Here is a 17,221-nt window from a genome sequence, read left to right on the forward strand (position 1 = left end):
ACAAATACTAAAACATCTTATGAAATTGCCAGGACTAGAATAGTTGTTTAAACTGAAATATTTACTTGTGAAGAATATTTAGAAAGCATAAGAGTTTTACCAGACTTTGAGGAGAATAAGAGTTCACAGCACTGGAGCTGCCAGTTCCTGATGCCATCTGGGTGCTGTGCTGAGAATTTGTGAAGACTAGGGCTTGGCCAAAGGTCTGCTGTTGGGGAGACTCAAACGAGTTGCTTTCAGTCTCTTGGGCAGAAGTCACAGGCTTTTGAAGCAGTGTTACCAAATCAATGCTGTAAGAAAAAGTAAAGTTTAGTTGGAATAAAAATGATGATTAAGTGGCACTAAAACTGAAGAAAACATTAACAATATTAAAGCTATTGTATCAGCAACACAATTATTACTGTTTAGTAGTCTTCTAAAACACTGCATGTCTGCCACACAGGAAGAGGTAGAATAGAGGTTTTTTGCTAGAAAGCAATATTCTGCTAGCTGAAACCTTCTGTTACAGTTAAAATATAAATTACCTTTCCATTCTTTTCAAACAATATCGATATTGTGACATCATGTATCACATAAATAACCTATATGATTAGCAATACCCAGGTAAGCAGACATGTCATAACAGACACATTAAAGTGGATCCTACCTGTAAGTCTATTTTATTTATATCTATATCATCCACATTCTCTGCATATCACATCATCCCTTTAAAAAGAGCAAGGGTTCAAAGTCCTATTTTTGTATAGCGTGAGTATGACCACACTGAAGAATAAAGCCACACATGCAGTGATTGACTGAATATATGATGACATGGAAGTCACAAGAGCAGTAGAAACAAAAGCTGAGTTTCTCAGATAGTAGGCATATAAACAAAATTACCACACATAACTGAGCATGAGAAATGAGAATTTTCTTATACTTCGCATGGCTTACTAAACCCTAACACATGTTTATCCAAGGAAGAGCAAAGCATTCTGACAACAAAAGAAATACACTCAAATAAGACTTAAGTTTACCCTAAATATACTACAGACTTGGGATGAAGAGTTACTTCCAATACTTTCATTAGCAGGGATTTCTTAATGCCCAAATCTTTCTTATGGAAACTAAAAGAACTCAAAACCACAACAAAAAACCCAAAACACCACTGGAACAATATCTGCATTTGAACAATGAACATGTAAGCATATCCCCTTTAAGGGGAGAAATACACACTGTAGAACAACAAACACCATGCCTTCCTCCAGATCACATTCGAGTTGTAAGAAAAACTTTGGTGCTGTCTGGAGCGCAGCAATAGAGTTGTATCAGGATGTTTGGAACAATTAAGCCATCCAGTCTTCAGGTCTTGTGCGGCCCAACAAAGCCAAGTGTAAGGTCCTGCACCCAGGTCAGTGCAATCCCAAGCATAAACACAGGGTGGGAGATGAGCAGCCCTGCACAGAAGGACCTGGGGACGTTGGGGGATGAAAAGCTGAACATGAGGCAGCAATGGGCGCTCGCAGCCCAGAAAGGCAATCGCATCCTGGGCTGCATCAAGAGAAGGGTGGCCAGCAGATCGAGGCAGGGGATCCTGCCCCTCTGCTCTGCTCTCCCGAGACCCCACCCGCAGTGCTGTGTTCAGCTCCGGGGCCCCCAGCATACAAAGGACATGGACCTGCTGGTCCACAGGAGCCCAGACTAAGCCACAAAGATAATGAGGGGGCTGGAGCACCTCACCTCTGAGGACAGGCTGAGAGAGCTGTGAGGCTCTTCAGCCTGGAGAAGAGTAGGCTCCGGGGAGACCTTATAGAGGCCTTACAGTACTTAAAGTGAGTGTAGAGGAAAGAAGGGCAGGGACTTTTTGCAGGGAGTGTAGTGATAAGTTGAGAGGTAATGGTTTCAAACCGAGAGTAGGTTTTGGTATCAGGAAGAAATTCTTTCCTGTGAGGGAGGTGAGACACTGGCACAGGCTGCCCAGAGAATATCTGGCAGCCCCCTCCCTGGAGGTGTTCAAGGCCAGGCTGGATGGTGCTTTAAGCAACCTGGTCTAGTGGGACAGAGGTGCCCCCGCCCATGGAAGGGGGTTGGTCTTTAAGACCACTTCCAACTTGAAGCATCCTATGATTCCATCCAGCTACTGAAGTCTTCATCACACAACTCTAACCTGCTCTTTTTGGACCTGAAGTTAACACAGGCAACTGATTCCATAACACCATTAGCCTAGCATTTGGTGAAAACACAGGAAAGCAAAGAAGGCAGCAACAATATTTTTAGTTCTCCGTTGAACTCTCCATTATCAGTTAGAGCAAGCAATTGTGAAGCTTATCAAGAAATTCACTTTCTTGCCAACATGAGCTTTCTTGTTAACAAATTTGCCAAAGCTCCACATTATCAACACTTTCTGCATCTACAGGGGCAGGACTTCCATTTTACGCACAACAAAGTTGGAGCTTCGTCTTCAACAGCAGAAAGCTCTTCTTCCCAGCTACTTTTGTTACTGCCTGTAAACAGTCTACTAACAGAAAAAAGGGTCTTCTCAGTATTATGCCCGTGGACTTGGCTCCATTTCCATAGTCAATAACAGGTTAACACAGGAACCTACAAAAAGACCGATCTGCAAGCAAGGCCTTCAGGATTCTGAAATTAGCCTGAGCAATCTCTTACCAAGGCTGCCCTGTGTTTTACTCCACTTCTTGTACGTGCAAGCTAACATTCCTTCACCAAGTATAAGGTTTTCAAGGTACAGGGAAAATGTGCAAGAACTTACCTTTGCCCAGAAGTCACATGATTTTCAGCTGGAACAGAGGAAGCAGTGAAGACCTTTGTTTCAGAAAGCTGAAAAAGGGAAAGGAGGGAAAATGTATTTTAATCATACACATGCTCACACTTCACTGCTGCAACATCTGCAGAAATTCCATTTTGGTCACGCACTTTCAAGACAAAAGTAAATTCAGACTACCATTACAACCAGGTATGCTGGAGAACAAGGAAGCAATTAAAAAGAGCTGGCATGGCTTCACCAAGGGCAAGTCCTGCCAGACCAAACTAGTGGCTTTCTACAATGGAGTGACCACATCACTGGACAAGGGAACTGCTGCAGATGTCACCCACAACATTCTTTTGGAAGTACTGGAGGTACGAATTTGTGGGTGGACTGTTCAGTGGATGAGGAACTGTTTGAATGGTCACATTCAGACACTGGTCAATGGCTCGAAGTCCAGGTGGAAATGAGTGACAAGGAGTGTCCCTCTGGGGTCCGTACTGGGCCCAGCGCTGTTTAACACCTTGATCAGGGACACAGACAGTGAGACTGAGCGCCCCCTCAGCAAGCTTGCCACCAGCACCAAGCTGTGTGCTGCGGTCGACACACTCGAGGGAAGGGCTGTCATCCAGACGGACCCGCAGGGCCCAAGTGAACCTCACGAAGTTCCGCAAGGCCAAGCGCAAAGTCCTGCCCCTGGCTTGGGGCAATCCCAAGCGCAAACACAGACTGGGTGATCAGTTGACTGAGAGCTGCCCTGCACAGAAGGACCTGGGGGCGCTGGCGAATGAAAAACTGAACACGAGGCGGCAATGGGTGCTCGCAGCTCAGAAAGACTGTCACATCCTGGGCTGTGTCACGAGAAGCGTGGCCAGTAGGGCAAGTGAGGGGATTCTGCCCCTCTGCTCTGCTCTCCTGAGACCCCACCTGCAGTGCCGTGCTCAGCTCTGGGGTGCCCAGCACAAGAACATAGACCTGTTGGCCCAGAGGAAGCCATGAAATGATCAGATGGCTGGAGCACCTCCCTTATGAGGACAGGCTGAGAGAGCTGGGGTTGTTCAGCCTGGAGAGGGTCCAGGGAGACCTTATTGCAGCCTTGCAGTGCTTAAACAGGGCTTAGAAGAAAGATAGGGACTTGTACAGGGTCACTAGTGATAGAACAAGGTGGAATATTTTCAACTAAAAGAGGCTAGGTTCAGATGAGATACAAAGGAGACATTTTTTACCAGGAGGGTGGGGAAACAGTGGAACAGGTTGCCCAGAGAGCTCACAAATCCTCCATCCCAGGAAACATTCCAGGCCAGGTGGGATGGGCCTTTGAGCAACCCCATCTAGTCAAAGCTGACCCTGCTCACTGCAAATGACTTCCAAAGAATCCTTCCAATCCAAATTATTCTACAATTCTGTGCTACAGCTCTGCTTACGAAGACAAATTTGTATTCAAACTTCAGCAGTCTTCTCCACAGAATCAAGTACTAATTTATTTAAAGTGATAGGAAATTTGATCTACCAAACACACACAACCATGTACCAACGCAACTACACTTCTTTGAACAATAGTTTTACTGAAACATATGCCAGTAGAAAGTAGTTACAGTAACAGCTGGTATATCGTCAGAGTACAGATACTTCGTACAGACATAATTTAGGGCTCCAGCTCCGAAAAATCTTGTTGTAGAACTCTTAACACACAGCACTATTCCCCACTCGTTTCACATACCCTTGCATTTTACATTTCAGCACACATCACAAGTGTAGCCAGGTCTGCACTCAGGTATGCACAGTGAACTAGCATTTGTGGTTCTTTCTTGGCATTTCTGCTAGGGGTGGCAATAACATCTTAAACCGATTGCTCTGCGAGCAGTAATAAAGTGAGAACCATGTAATTCCTTATACTAGCACAACCACTCAGATCATCCACAGTAGAAAACTGTACAGCTTTCACCATGCTGTTACAACGACAGATACTTGCACGCGTAGCTTGGGAGGGGAAGCTGGTCATTTCAGGTTTTGGGTGAAAGGGGATGATATTGGTTTCCAGGGAAATTGGGTTTGCTATTTGGTTTTCTTTGGTTTTTTAATAGTTTTTGCTTTTTTTCAAGAAGAGTAGTTAAACAGCTACAATGTCCTAGGCCTAATTCATTTCTACTGACAGGGATACTTGCAAATCAGAACAGGTTTTAAGCCAGTATAGATTAGGTTTAACAAGATAAAAGTATGCACATATAACGGTTATAGTTTAAATTAAATTTGCACAAAATCACCCTTCACCACTTTGGCGTAGCCATGTATTTAGACTAATGAATAACTGACCTATTCAAATGCTCACAAATAAACTCATTAGAATTGATATTTGAAAACAGATCTTCCAGCAAATTATGTATTTTTAATTACATACAGTGCTGGCAGTCCAGTTTGAAGGACATCACTGGCACGAGTCTATTTCATCTGCCATCCCACAGGCAGCTCTACTGAAAGCACGTTTATCCCTGAACATGGTTATCTGAGTAGATTCTCCTACAAAATGCTGTTGATTTAAGTGAGACTCAAAAGGGCAGACTGGGAGCTGTCACCACTCAGAAGCAAAGTTCAAATGTTTCATGTATCCTCCTAGAACATAATTCTACGTAACACACTACGTCATGAAGGGAATACTACCACAGTTCCACTCCCTTCCCCTCCCTTGCTGCCAATACAACATACTTAAATCTTGTATTTCTGCAACACAACTCTGTCCTGTGTGTAACACTGTCAGCCCGTAACTCTAACTATCGACTGAAACAAAGAAAAAATATTCATCTCAAGAGTTTTTCCAATTAAAAAGGCTGTTTCTCTATTTTCTATCCCTTTTACCTACTGCACATATTATTTTAGAACATGTATTGTACTTTTTGTAGTGTTACAAGACTCCTGCATTATATGGCAAAAAGAGGTCATCTTACAGCATGAGCAGCAGCCTATAGCCTGCAGTCCCTTGGTTAAATATTAAATTCTTTGCAATGTCAACAGTTTATTACACTCAACCCAGGATAAGACTAATTCTGGCTAAAACACTGACGAATCCTGAAAACTAAGCAAGTAGAAGAGCACGAGTATGTTTGTAACAACGCAAAAGCATGCGGATGTATGAGAGAAAAAACATTCTCTTCACGTGAACCAGCATGCAAAACACAAGTAAGTCTCCATCTACCAGCCTAGCTATACTGAAGTTTACACTACACCAAGTAGCAAACTCCTCGTGCCACAAGCTCCAATCGAGCACCTAATTCAGGAGTCTGCTGTGATTATGACATTTGTCAAAGCATATACTTCACACAGCAGCTACTAAAACATTTTATTATACAGATGTATTTAGTATTTCTCAGAAGTAGTACTATCAGCTCCTAACAAAGTTATGTATGCTCACCATACACTATACTCGTAAATCTTCTTCTGAGGCTCTGGCATTTTCACAGAACTGAATGAACGGTCATGTACCATTTACAAAAGTCGTCCTCACAAGGGAATTTCCTCCATCTGCAGTGAAATGCCTGTGCTTTTCAGCTCCTGTTCCTATGATAAAAAAAAATTCTCCAACTACCAAATAGACAATGTATTTAACAACTAGTTACCAACTCCCTGTGGCCAGTTGAGAGGTGAGAATAGGAAAATATACTCCAGCATCCTCATAAAAAGTCAAAATCAACAAATCAGAAGTAACAAAACCTTACTACTGTTTTGATATGATGTATGGAAACTGAAGAAAATAAAAGAAGTTCTCATGTTGCTTCCTAGTAAAGGACATACTCCTTCCAAAATACTTCTTTTTTGAATCTTTTTATTTTAAGTCTTGCTGTTGTTTCAAATAAAAATTAGAACTACCAATATTTTATGCAAAATGTTTGCATCAATCTGCTTTTCAGCTATTCGCATGTATTCCTTTTATCTCCTTCTGAAAGATTCTGTAGTTAAGCATTTATTTTCTTTAGTGAGGAGAACGTGATCATAATCTCAACGGGAAAACCCAAAGGCATCTCTAGTACCTCAATATTTGGCTGGTCCTTCATTGTCCATGCCCTGAACATCACTTTAACAAAATACAACCTCCTATTTTCAATGCAACTAGATTCCATTTTGTTTAAGAGCATTCCTGACAAGCTACCATACTTGCTCAGTACTTGCTACTAAAGATAAATACCAGATAGAACTATTAGATCATAAAAATCTAGTCCTTCTTGGGTCAAACAGCATTAAATGTCCCTCCCCTGCTCAGAACTCATATCTGACTAAAGAATATCACATTTAAAGAAAAGTACTCTTCAGAAAAATACCTAGTCTTTATCTGCAGACATCAGCTTCCCTGGTTGTTTTAATTATTAGTCATCCTGCCACAAATGTTTGTTTATTATACATTTAAATGCACAACTCTGATTTCCTGCCACAGGTTTGTATTATGTCTTTGTCTGCCAGACTAAAACCACAGGCCATTATATGCTAATAGAGCAACATTTTCAGTTTCAGTAAACGAAATATCTCACTCCCACAGACCAAGTCTATCAATAAGTAATCTTCAGCTGTTTTCCACAATTTTTGTTTTGAAAAAGCAATGAAAAATTGGATGCAAGACTTCAGAATCAAGTTCAAGAGAGTCTACGTAACAAAATGTGCATCAGGAATGATTAAGCGACAGGCAAGAGTGCCTACAGGCATAAACACTACAATAGCTTTTTTTGGCCACAGCATCAGCCCTTTAGGAGATCATGCTGAGCTGTTCTGTTTCCATCATCCACTACAATCAAAACAATTTTTCAGTCACTGCTTTCCAGAAAGCAGCCCCTTCGTTCTGGAAGTGTGCCTTTATTCCTATAAAGCAAATGGGCACTGGGCTATATTAAAGCATTTTTCACTTGAACAGGTCAAGTCCAGCAGAGGCACAGACTTGTCTGCATGACTAGTTTACTTTTAATTGCCATTCAAATAATTTTTGGATTTCCCACATATTTTATTCAGCAATGATTTTATTTTTTTACTTCCAGATCAGTGAGAAAGGCATGAGATGGAATCTGGCCTGGGATCGGATTCCTTTAAAGTCCTCTTACAAATGCCCACAGTCAGCAAAGGTCCTGCTGCAAAAACTTCATTTGTCACAATTGCAAAGCAGATTTTAATCCACTTAATGTGTTTTGTGATAGCATGTAATTACTTTTACATCAAAAGATATGTATTAAATCTCTTACAAGGACACATTCTACCTTCCTCTTAATTTACTTAAAGACCAAGTTTATCTGAAGTAGACCTATTTTCCATAAAAATACACTGTATAGTACAAGCTGTATTCTCACACTGTATTCTCATACTTCTGTTTTTTCTGTATGTTTTTTTGTTTATAGTGGTGTGGAGGTGTTGGGTTTTTTTACATCAGATGTCTCCATTTTTCATTTTTATTTCCCCCTGGTACGTTTTGGGCTAATGTTTTTTCAGCTCACCATTTCACTCACTCTTTCTGAACATCAGTACATGAACAACTTTATCCTAGGTTACCGGGATTTTTCCAGGACTCTGAAATTAACAACTGGCTGAAGATTTCACCTTGTAATCTTTCAAGATCCAAGTGCAAACTACTCAGGTTTCATAATTAATTCAAGAAAGTGCTATCCTTAGTCAGCATTGCTGAACACCTCTCCTGTACCGGCATCAAACAGTGGGGAGAAACAAGGCCGGAAATTTTCACTATTTCACTATCCTCAGCACTTAGACCACTCCAGCACACACTGCAGAAATAAAGGACAGGTTTAAAACAGATGTCAGTTTCTGATGGCAGTAGCTGATACAGAAAACCTAGGAACTTCAGAGTTTCTCTTTATTTTGTTAAAAGACACAACTCTCTTATTAGGTAATGACAGAGTTTTCACATCTGTTACACCAAACATTCACACATTTCTAGGGATAGCACAGACATGCCACCCTACAGGAGGGGGCAAAAGGGATGATCTATGAGAAATCTCTTACTCTTCCGAAAATTAAATAATAGATATTTCTATAAAAGATGAAAAACTTGTTAAAAGCTAAGTTTTCCTTTCTATATTTTTTTGGCAGCTCGTTTGTTCTCTGAAGTGCCTAAGCATTAATGCAATAGCTGAAAAGTTAAAATCACTAATGCGATTTTCACACGATGATCACAAATGTCAAGTATTTTGCAGACATGAAGACATCTCTTGTCTGATAAAAAACAAGAACCAACATTGTTGTAGTGCTTTAGACAACACATCATGGTGAAACAAAAGAGATGAAGCAATTAACTGACTTCAGCACACTATTAGCTCCATTTTCTCAGTATTGTGAACATGGACTAAGTCAAAACATACACATTTTATAACAGCCAAAAACACAGTAAGTTATATCATTCCATGCATACAGCAAAGTATTACTTCCAACATTTAACACAAAAACTCTGAAAAGTGTAAATACTCAATTGGCATATCCAACAAGGATACACTTACATCTTCATTCCAGTCTTCTGCTGTCCATTCCTCTATTGAGTTTTTCCATGCTCCTATGGTAATTTAGGGAAGGAAAAAAAAACAGTTATAAGCTAAAAGCTGCAATGCTGTATTTCAACCCTTCTGCTTTATAAGCAATTCTGCTCGTGGAACACAAAGTGAGGAGATGGTGGTTGGAAACATGGGAAGCTCTAGAAAACTGGTCTGCAGATTTAAAATTTTGGGGAGATTTGTGGAGTTATTTTCCTTTAATTTGTGACTTCATAAATTTCTTAGCTACTATGTTACCAGACATATTTTGCATGGATACATGTCTGCAACCAGTGATTAATCTCAAATATTAGAAGAACTTCTTTCTAGGTGTCCAATGACAATGAGAGGTTACTCAACCCTCCCACAGGATCTCCTAGTTTCAAGAACAAATTCATACAAAACCTGAACAAAACATGAACATAACACCAACATTTACAATTTCTCTTTAAACTTATTCAAATTCCAGACCCAAGTTATGTCTCTGGAGGCTCCTTTCCAAACTATTAGCTCTCTCCTCAGGACAGAAGAATCTCAATCCTCTCACCTGATAGAGTAACTTTATTTAAAACATATAATTCATGTTACGGCAGCAGAAGAGTCAATAAGCTTCCACTGTAGATGCCAAATGCTTCTTTCTGCAATTTGTAGCCAAGCTTATCTGGCAAACACTGGAGCATAGCACAGCAAAAGGAAAACTACAGGAAACGATCTTTTGGATGCAACAACCTGATCCCTTCCACAGGTAACAGCAGGCACAGACATGAAAGAGCAATAAATGGGCTGAAGGCCTTGCTCACCTGTGCAAGCACAGGGAAGGTAACCAGAGCCTTCATTTAAACTGCATAACCATGAGTGAAGAAAACACCATCAGTAAAAATTCCTGCTACCATCACCTTTGATCAAGCACAAAAGCAAAATCACTACTGCTTTAATAATCTCCTTTTACTTTAAATCTAGGAGCCCTCTGAGACACATTCATCCATAAACAAGATTCCTGTAGACAGCATCAAATTCCATTTGTACTGATGCCATTACTACATCAGTGCATTCTTTTGCTGACTATGACAAAGTACCGTCTTGGGCAAAGGAGGGTTCGAATGGCACTAATTCAGTAGTAGTGATCAGGCCTACCACAAACATTCCTTCTGACTTTTACAAAAGCCCTAAAAAACCTCCAAACTACTTCTCTGTAACTTCCAAGCTACTCAACTTCTATCCTACCCCTTGGCAGTTACACTATAATTTATCTTTCGTTTCTGGTCACTCTGCAGTTTCAGAGTCATTTAAGGTTGCTCATAACTATGATAGCAAAGGAAGTTTCTCTGTAAAATTTATGAAACTCTTATCAAAGCAGAGGTATCAGTAAATTAGCAGAACAGAATACATTTTTATAACCTACTTGGAGAATGCCCATCTCCAATATAATTTAAAAGAACTGCTGTGATTTGTCACTCTGCCACTGCCTTGTACATTGCAAAAATGGTGAAAGTTTAAACACTCAGCATGCCTGAAATAAAATATTAATCACGTTTTTCAAATTTATTCCCTTTGGGTGAGGATTGGTCATTTTGTTTCCTTCCACCTGTCCCTTCTCTTTGTCTTACAATTGTGCATTACCTCTATAAAAATCAGAGGCAGGAAAACAGATGCTGAGTTATTTGGAATACAACTACACTTAAGTGTTATGAATCATTAAAGATTATCCCTTTACTCTCTTTCTATTTCAGTCAACATCTCTAATAATTTTTTCCTCCATAGCTATCTTTTCTATAGCATTACATGATGGCGTACCTAGAAACACCTTTCATTCAGGCTACTGCTATTCCTCTGTCATCTGTTCTAGAATACTTCTAGAGAACATATGGGGTCAAGTACCTTTTAGAAACAAATAATAGATTTCTTTTTAATCGAAAATGTTGACATTTACCATTTCCCATCACTGGCATGAGCTAATTTTTTTCCTTTCTTTTTAGACAAAAGAACAAATATGACTTCCATCCTACCCCTTCTCCTGTGCATAGTCTTATCAGATATCCCTCACTAGCCGTCTGGAGGCTTTATGGATTTCCATATATACATATCAGCCTCATGTATATCTTTAATAATCTCACACTGGCATCTTAATTATTACTGGAATTGTTTTGTAACTAACAGCACAGCACTGTAAATGAAGGAAAAAACCAAACCAAATCAAAATAACTAGGATTTGTGATTTACAAGCCAAATCATCAGCTCAACTTTCGAACAACTTGCTTCCAGCCTCATACCTTGTCTGCCACTATTTCCCCTCACCACAGTTTCCATCTTCCTTTCCTGTACTCTCTCTTCTGCTTTAAAACTACTACCCCAGCTGCACCCTCCTCTAATAACCCTCAAGATGCTTTCCAACACAAGGTTGAAAGTACTTCCCATGTGGACAAAAGTAAATTATTCCATTTTAAAGCCTAGGCTTTTCAAAGAGATCTCTTTTTTTTTTTTTGGCTCAGGGACTTACTTGAGACATTCCTATGACTTGTCTAAAGAAGAAACTGCAAAATAAAACATTCTTCCTACAGTCATATATAGAATGACATTTTTGTTTTGTCAGTCAAAGTGCCTTCTCCACTTCCACTGAAAGTAAATTAAGACTGGCAGCAAGAAGGTACTTAGCACCCAAAAACAGCATTCATACTTAACTAGTTTAAACTTCCACCAACCACTTGAACTTTCCACACAGACATTCATACCACTAAGAACCATTAATCTAGTGAAGCCAGGGAAAATTCCCAAATGCCTTCTCATACTTCTTCTCAATAACACTATGCTCAACTTTCCATATATGTCTTAAGTTGGGTTACTGAAGTTCAGTGTAGTTCTCGGTGACATGTGCAGAGCCTAATGGTAAAAATGCACATGGTATCCAAAGAGAAGTTCCACATTTTGAATTTCTACAAATCTGCTTGCTCAGCAATAAACCCCTCATGGAGACATACTCATACTCGCATGGGGATCTGTTTACCCACACCAAGCTACTCTTATTCCTAGGCAGAATTCTTCCATTACTGAAGACTGAGAAGATGCCTACAAGAAGGAAGAGAGGTTGCCATAGGGTAGGGACATGAAGGCTACCCAGCTGGCAGGGAGGGTCACAAAACATTCAAACTCATTTGGGAAGTGGAGCACAATGAAGTGAAGTCAATGCCATTAGTAGGCCACAGGCTTACAGCTATATTAATTAATAACTGACCAGTGAATAGTCTGTCTCTGGCCCAGTTTCCTCCTGCCTTTCTTGCATGTCTGCTTCTGCAACACTTGTGAAAACACACCCTGTACCCTGCTACAATACAACAAACAACAGTAGCAGTATTTCTAGGGGAATTCTCAAGTCATTATGTGTCTTTCTATCATTACCTGATAAACATACTTTCACATCAGTTTTTCAAATAAAAGGTGCAGTTCCATTTCACCATAGCACCAAGAATTTTTTAAAGTAATTCCTTGGAAAGATGCTGTAGCAGAAGAGCTACCTTTAAATAATCATTAAAATACCCAGGGCAACTCTCCCACATTGGACTAGAAGGCATTTGAGTGACAAAACAGATGCCTAACAAGCCCTTCTTAACTCTGAACATATTACTGTCTCCTCTGGTAAGTGGAAAATGGCTTGTATGAAGCTTAGAAAGCTGCAGTTCACTCCAGCAGCTCACAGCAGTCCTCAGTGGAGCACACTTTGGCCTCCATGTTTTTCCTGCCACACTTGACACAGGGATTGATGAAAAATCATCCAGTTAGGTTTCAACAGTTTGCTGGGGTTAAAAGAAAGTATCTCCTATGGCTCAGTGGTTACCAAGTGTGGACAACAACGCACATCAATTTCTCCATGCTGACACAGGACTTCCTTTGTCTTCATCTCCCGTCACACAGTGTGGAGAGCTGCAAGATATTCTGTTTACCCTATCATAGACAAGCAGGTCTTCATTTCAGAATCTCAAGATACTGTTGTTTCTCTCCAGATTATGTCTGTCTTTTGCCTTTAGCTGGGAGCGCGTACTTGACACTTCATACTTCACACAGAAACAAACCTGTCTCTGTCTTCACACAGGGAGACTGCCCTTTGGGTTTCCATTCAAGAGCCTAGTTAATAACTCTTCTCTTAAAAGTTGGCAGATCTTGAAACTTTCCTGTATCCTAGAAACTTGCATCTTTACATTCCCATGTTCTTCAGGTTCCAAAGCCATCCCAGTGTCACTAAGTGGATTCATATTTGTAAACAGACTTTTTTTTTTTTTCTCTGCTTAGACATTCACAGCCTATCATCTGTGGACTAATTACTTTTAGTAGGACTTACACTCCTTAACTACATTAGCTGAGCTCTTAAGCAGTACTTAAGATACCTAAACAGCTCTTCACATAAAAGGTTCTTTCATGAACTCTTCAATTCCAAGGGATTGTTAGTACTAAACCAAAAATATTGCCAATTGCCTTCCCTTCATTCCAGCCAGAGTCACTCAGCCTTAGAGTGGGTGCTCTGCACATCAGTAGCAGTTAAGGTACACAAATCAACTAATATCCGTGTCATGAGAGATGTATTCAAATCCTGAGAAGTTAACTGCACACTAACAGACAATATGCTACAGGTCTTGATTCCAATTCTTCCACTTCTTGAAGCATCTTACCAGTTCCATCATCTGCATCATTCTGACCAGTCTCCCAAATCTCTGATTTTGTCCCAAAGCCATCAGTGGCAGAAGACTCCGTATAGTCTGCAGGGTTAAATGTCCTAGAGTTTTAAAAGTTAAGAAATGGAAGAGAACACATGGGTCATTCAATGAACACAAGTGTCATCATTTTTAGATGAAGTTGTATTAGATTTAACATCTTGATTTCCACATAATTTATTTTGATAGTTTTGGTTTCAAAAGAGATTTTTCCTCTATGAGTAGACAGAGATAAAAAAGGGAGAAAAGTAGTAAGAGAAGAAAAAAGTGAGGAGACTGGGAAAAATATGACTTTTAGAGAAACTGAAACAGAACAACAGTTCCTGAAAAAGTAGTTAACAGCATACCTACGCCACCCAGCATTATAAAGTATTATATATGCACACTGATAAGACCCCTCAGCTGACAGTTTCTCAGCAGGTCGCTGGCTAATGAGAAACCAGCATCATGTCCTTTCAGAGCACCAGATCTGTGCAGGACAGGAGTTGGAACATGGGAAGATGATTTCAGAATGCACTCCTGATGCCAATGCCAAAACATACAGATGCAGTCAAAAGGTGAAAAAATACTACTGAGGAGAAAAACCCCAAAACTCTTTTCAGCTCATCATCTACCAGTATGAACAAGAAGAATTATTAGAGAAGTAGAATAAGCCTTCTGTTCATCATGACATCACTGATATTACATAAATGTCATTAAAGGCAAACTCTGAATGAAAGTACTGGAGGCTACACTTCTATGAATCAAGTTATTCCAACAACACTGAGAACAAGCTTTAGGGATGCTGAGTAACTTCTACTGATTCTGTTTTAGGGCCTGTGTATGACCAAACAACTAAAGCATGAAATCTCAAAACCAGAAGTTTACAATCACTAGACTTTCTGGTTTTATATAGAACTTGCATGTTCTACATTACACTGAAACAAATCTGTTTTTAAATTCATCTAGGACTACATGCATCACATAGAACTTTCAGCCTCCAAGGCATTATGTGGTTGCTACTGATATATACAAACAGGTTCTCTAAGTCTGAGATATTAACATTGAGTATTGTATAGGTGTGTCTAGTTAAAAATATTGGTTTAAAACAAAAATAATCCATTAATCATCAAACAGATCTGTCACTTTTTGCATCCATATTGTTTTATCAAACATACAGCAATATTAACATATAAGCTGCAATACTGTTGACTAATGTTGCCACTGAGTTTGACCCTTTCCAAAATCTGTGCTCTGCATGTTTCTTACCCCATGCCTTGGGCTGAAAACCTCCCCGCTCCTCTCCCTCTGCCACGTCCAAACCCTAGGAGAGAAAACACCATTTAACAGCAACAGCAGAGGAGCCGCCAATAACTAGTCTGTCACATTAGAAAATACTATGGTTGAAGGAGAAAACTCCCATAGTTAAAAGTGAGTATGATTTACTTTGCAAATTTCCTCACAGGAGTTTGTTTCCCTAAAACACTCGAATAAGCCACAGTTCATCTAATACCACACATTTCAATAAGACTTGTAATTCTTTGCTGTCTTTTCTCTACCCAGATGACAACGACTTACCTAAAGACCCATTCCACATGAGATTAAAATTGCCACATCATTAGACAAGCTGGACAGAGCCTTGAGTCAAGTTGGACAGAGCCTTGAGCAGCCTGATCTAGTTGAGAGGCGTCCCTGCCCATGACAGGGAGGTTGGATTAGATGATCTCTAAGGTCCCTTCAGCCTAGGCCATTCTATGATTCTATGACATTCTTCAAAATGTTGTGTCTACTTTCTCACTCTTGCCTCAGATGCTCTAGTCCTGGCCACACTGTGTACTCTGATCTTTCAAGAAATTCCCTGTCGCTCCTTCTCTGTGAGGAGAAATTTTAAATATTCCATTTGTTTCCTTCTCTGACACAGCCCATCTGTCCACCTCTACTGTGCTTCTGTCAACCTGCAACCACATGTCTTCTGCTTCCCCCTTAATCATAGTTACTGACACGAAAATTACCAAATTCAAATCACTCAACTTCCACGTTATCACCCAGAAGAATATTCACTTGAGTTTTAACAAAAAAAAAAATATTTCTTGCGTCCAGTTTTGGTTACCAGCCTCAGTTTACAAGCTTCTTGATACAGTGAATGGCTTTGATTTTGCATGTTGCACAGTGCCAACGAAGCAAGCAAATTTTTTCATTACTTAACCATCCATGGAGCATATGTCTATATAGACTGTTAGAAACTACTTCTTACATGCAGCATATTTCTACATATTTTTTTTCTTATTTGAACCTCAATATCTGAGGCTTTTCTAGTTTATTGGAGGAAGACTATGATTATTTTGTATTACAAGAACAGGAGGAGAACAAGAGCTGCAGAATGAGGAAAAAAAGCAATGATTTGTTTAACAACAAAATTATGTGGTAAGTGTAAGTCACTAAGCAATCACAATTTCAGAGCACAAAAGTTATAAACCTAAATCACCAGTACACTGGTTGTCGACACATCAAAATTTCAAGATAGGCTGCTCAAATTTGGATCAAAATTACCTCTTCGTTTCAGGAGACCACCTAAACTGAATAAGAACAGTAGCTTCAGATCATAGCGCTGTGTCTGGAGTACTGTGTCCAGCTCTGAAGCTCTCAACACAAGGACACGGACCTGTTAGAGCAGGTCCAGAGGAGGCCACAAAAATGACTAAAAGGTCTGGAGCACCTCTACCAAGACAGGCTGAGAGAGTTAGGGTTGTTCAGCCTGGAGAAGAGAAGGCTCTGGGGAGACCTTATAGTGGCCTTCCAGTACCTGAAGGGGCTACAGGAAAGCCGGGGAGGGACTGTTTACAAGGAGGTGTAGCAGTATGTTGAAGGGCAATAGTTTTAAACTAGAGAAGAGTATATTTAGATGTTAGGAAAAAGGAAGTTCTTTGCTATGACAGTGGTGAAGCAGAGGAACAGGTTGCCCAGAGAGGTGGTGGAGGCTCCATCCCTGGAAGTCTGCTGTCTTGATATTTTCCTCTTTACCATCTTATCACAATCAGTTGGAAAGAAGGTAGACAAAGGTTAGGAAAGAGGTAACAGCAGCTGTAACCCAGCAATCACCATCCTTCTTCTCCAAGCCCACGTGTGAAGCTATGCTCTTTGCTGTCATAAACCACAGCGTCCCAGATCCCGCTGTACCACCTGGCCCCTGAACCTCCTTGCTCAGCCTAACTGCTCCACTGCTTCACCCACCTCAAACCCCCAATCTGGGAAGCTTATCCACAGAATCACAGAATGTCAGGGGTTGTAAG

At 40.3% G+C, this 17,221-nt stretch overlaps 1 protein-coding gene across 1 annotated transcript in view; it reads right to left on the reverse strand.

Annotated features, from left to right (window-relative positions):
• The window catches only part of LOC104269972 (ubiquitin-associated protein 2-like), a gene marked incomplete at its 3' end in the record, with an annotated part of 30,627 nt that extends 15,376 nt beyond the window's left edge, over positions 1-15,251 (reverse strand). The window contains exons 1-5 of the mRNA XM_009871027.1: positions 15,201-15,251; positions 13,911-14,014; positions 9,223-9,275; positions 2,750-2,817; positions 101-290 (exon numbers count right to left, since the gene is read on the reverse strand). Of these exons, the coding sequence (XP_009869329.1) occupies positions 101-290; positions 2,750-2,817; positions 9,223-9,275; positions 13,911-14,014; positions 15,201-15,205 (420 nt within the window). The remainder of the gene's footprint in view (positions 1-100; positions 291-2,749; positions 2,818-9,222; positions 9,276-13,910; positions 14,015-15,200) is intronic.
• Positions 15,252-17,221: the final 1,970 nt, after the last annotated feature.

This window comes from Apaloderma vittatum, unplaced genomic scaffold (assembly GCF_000703405.1).
Source record: "Apaloderma vittatum isolate BGI_N311 unplaced genomic scaffold, ASM70340v1 scaffold25396, whole genome shotgun sequence".
NCBI classification, from domain to species: Eukaryota; Metazoa; Chordata; class Aves; order Trogoniformes; family Trogonidae; genus Apaloderma; species Apaloderma vittatum.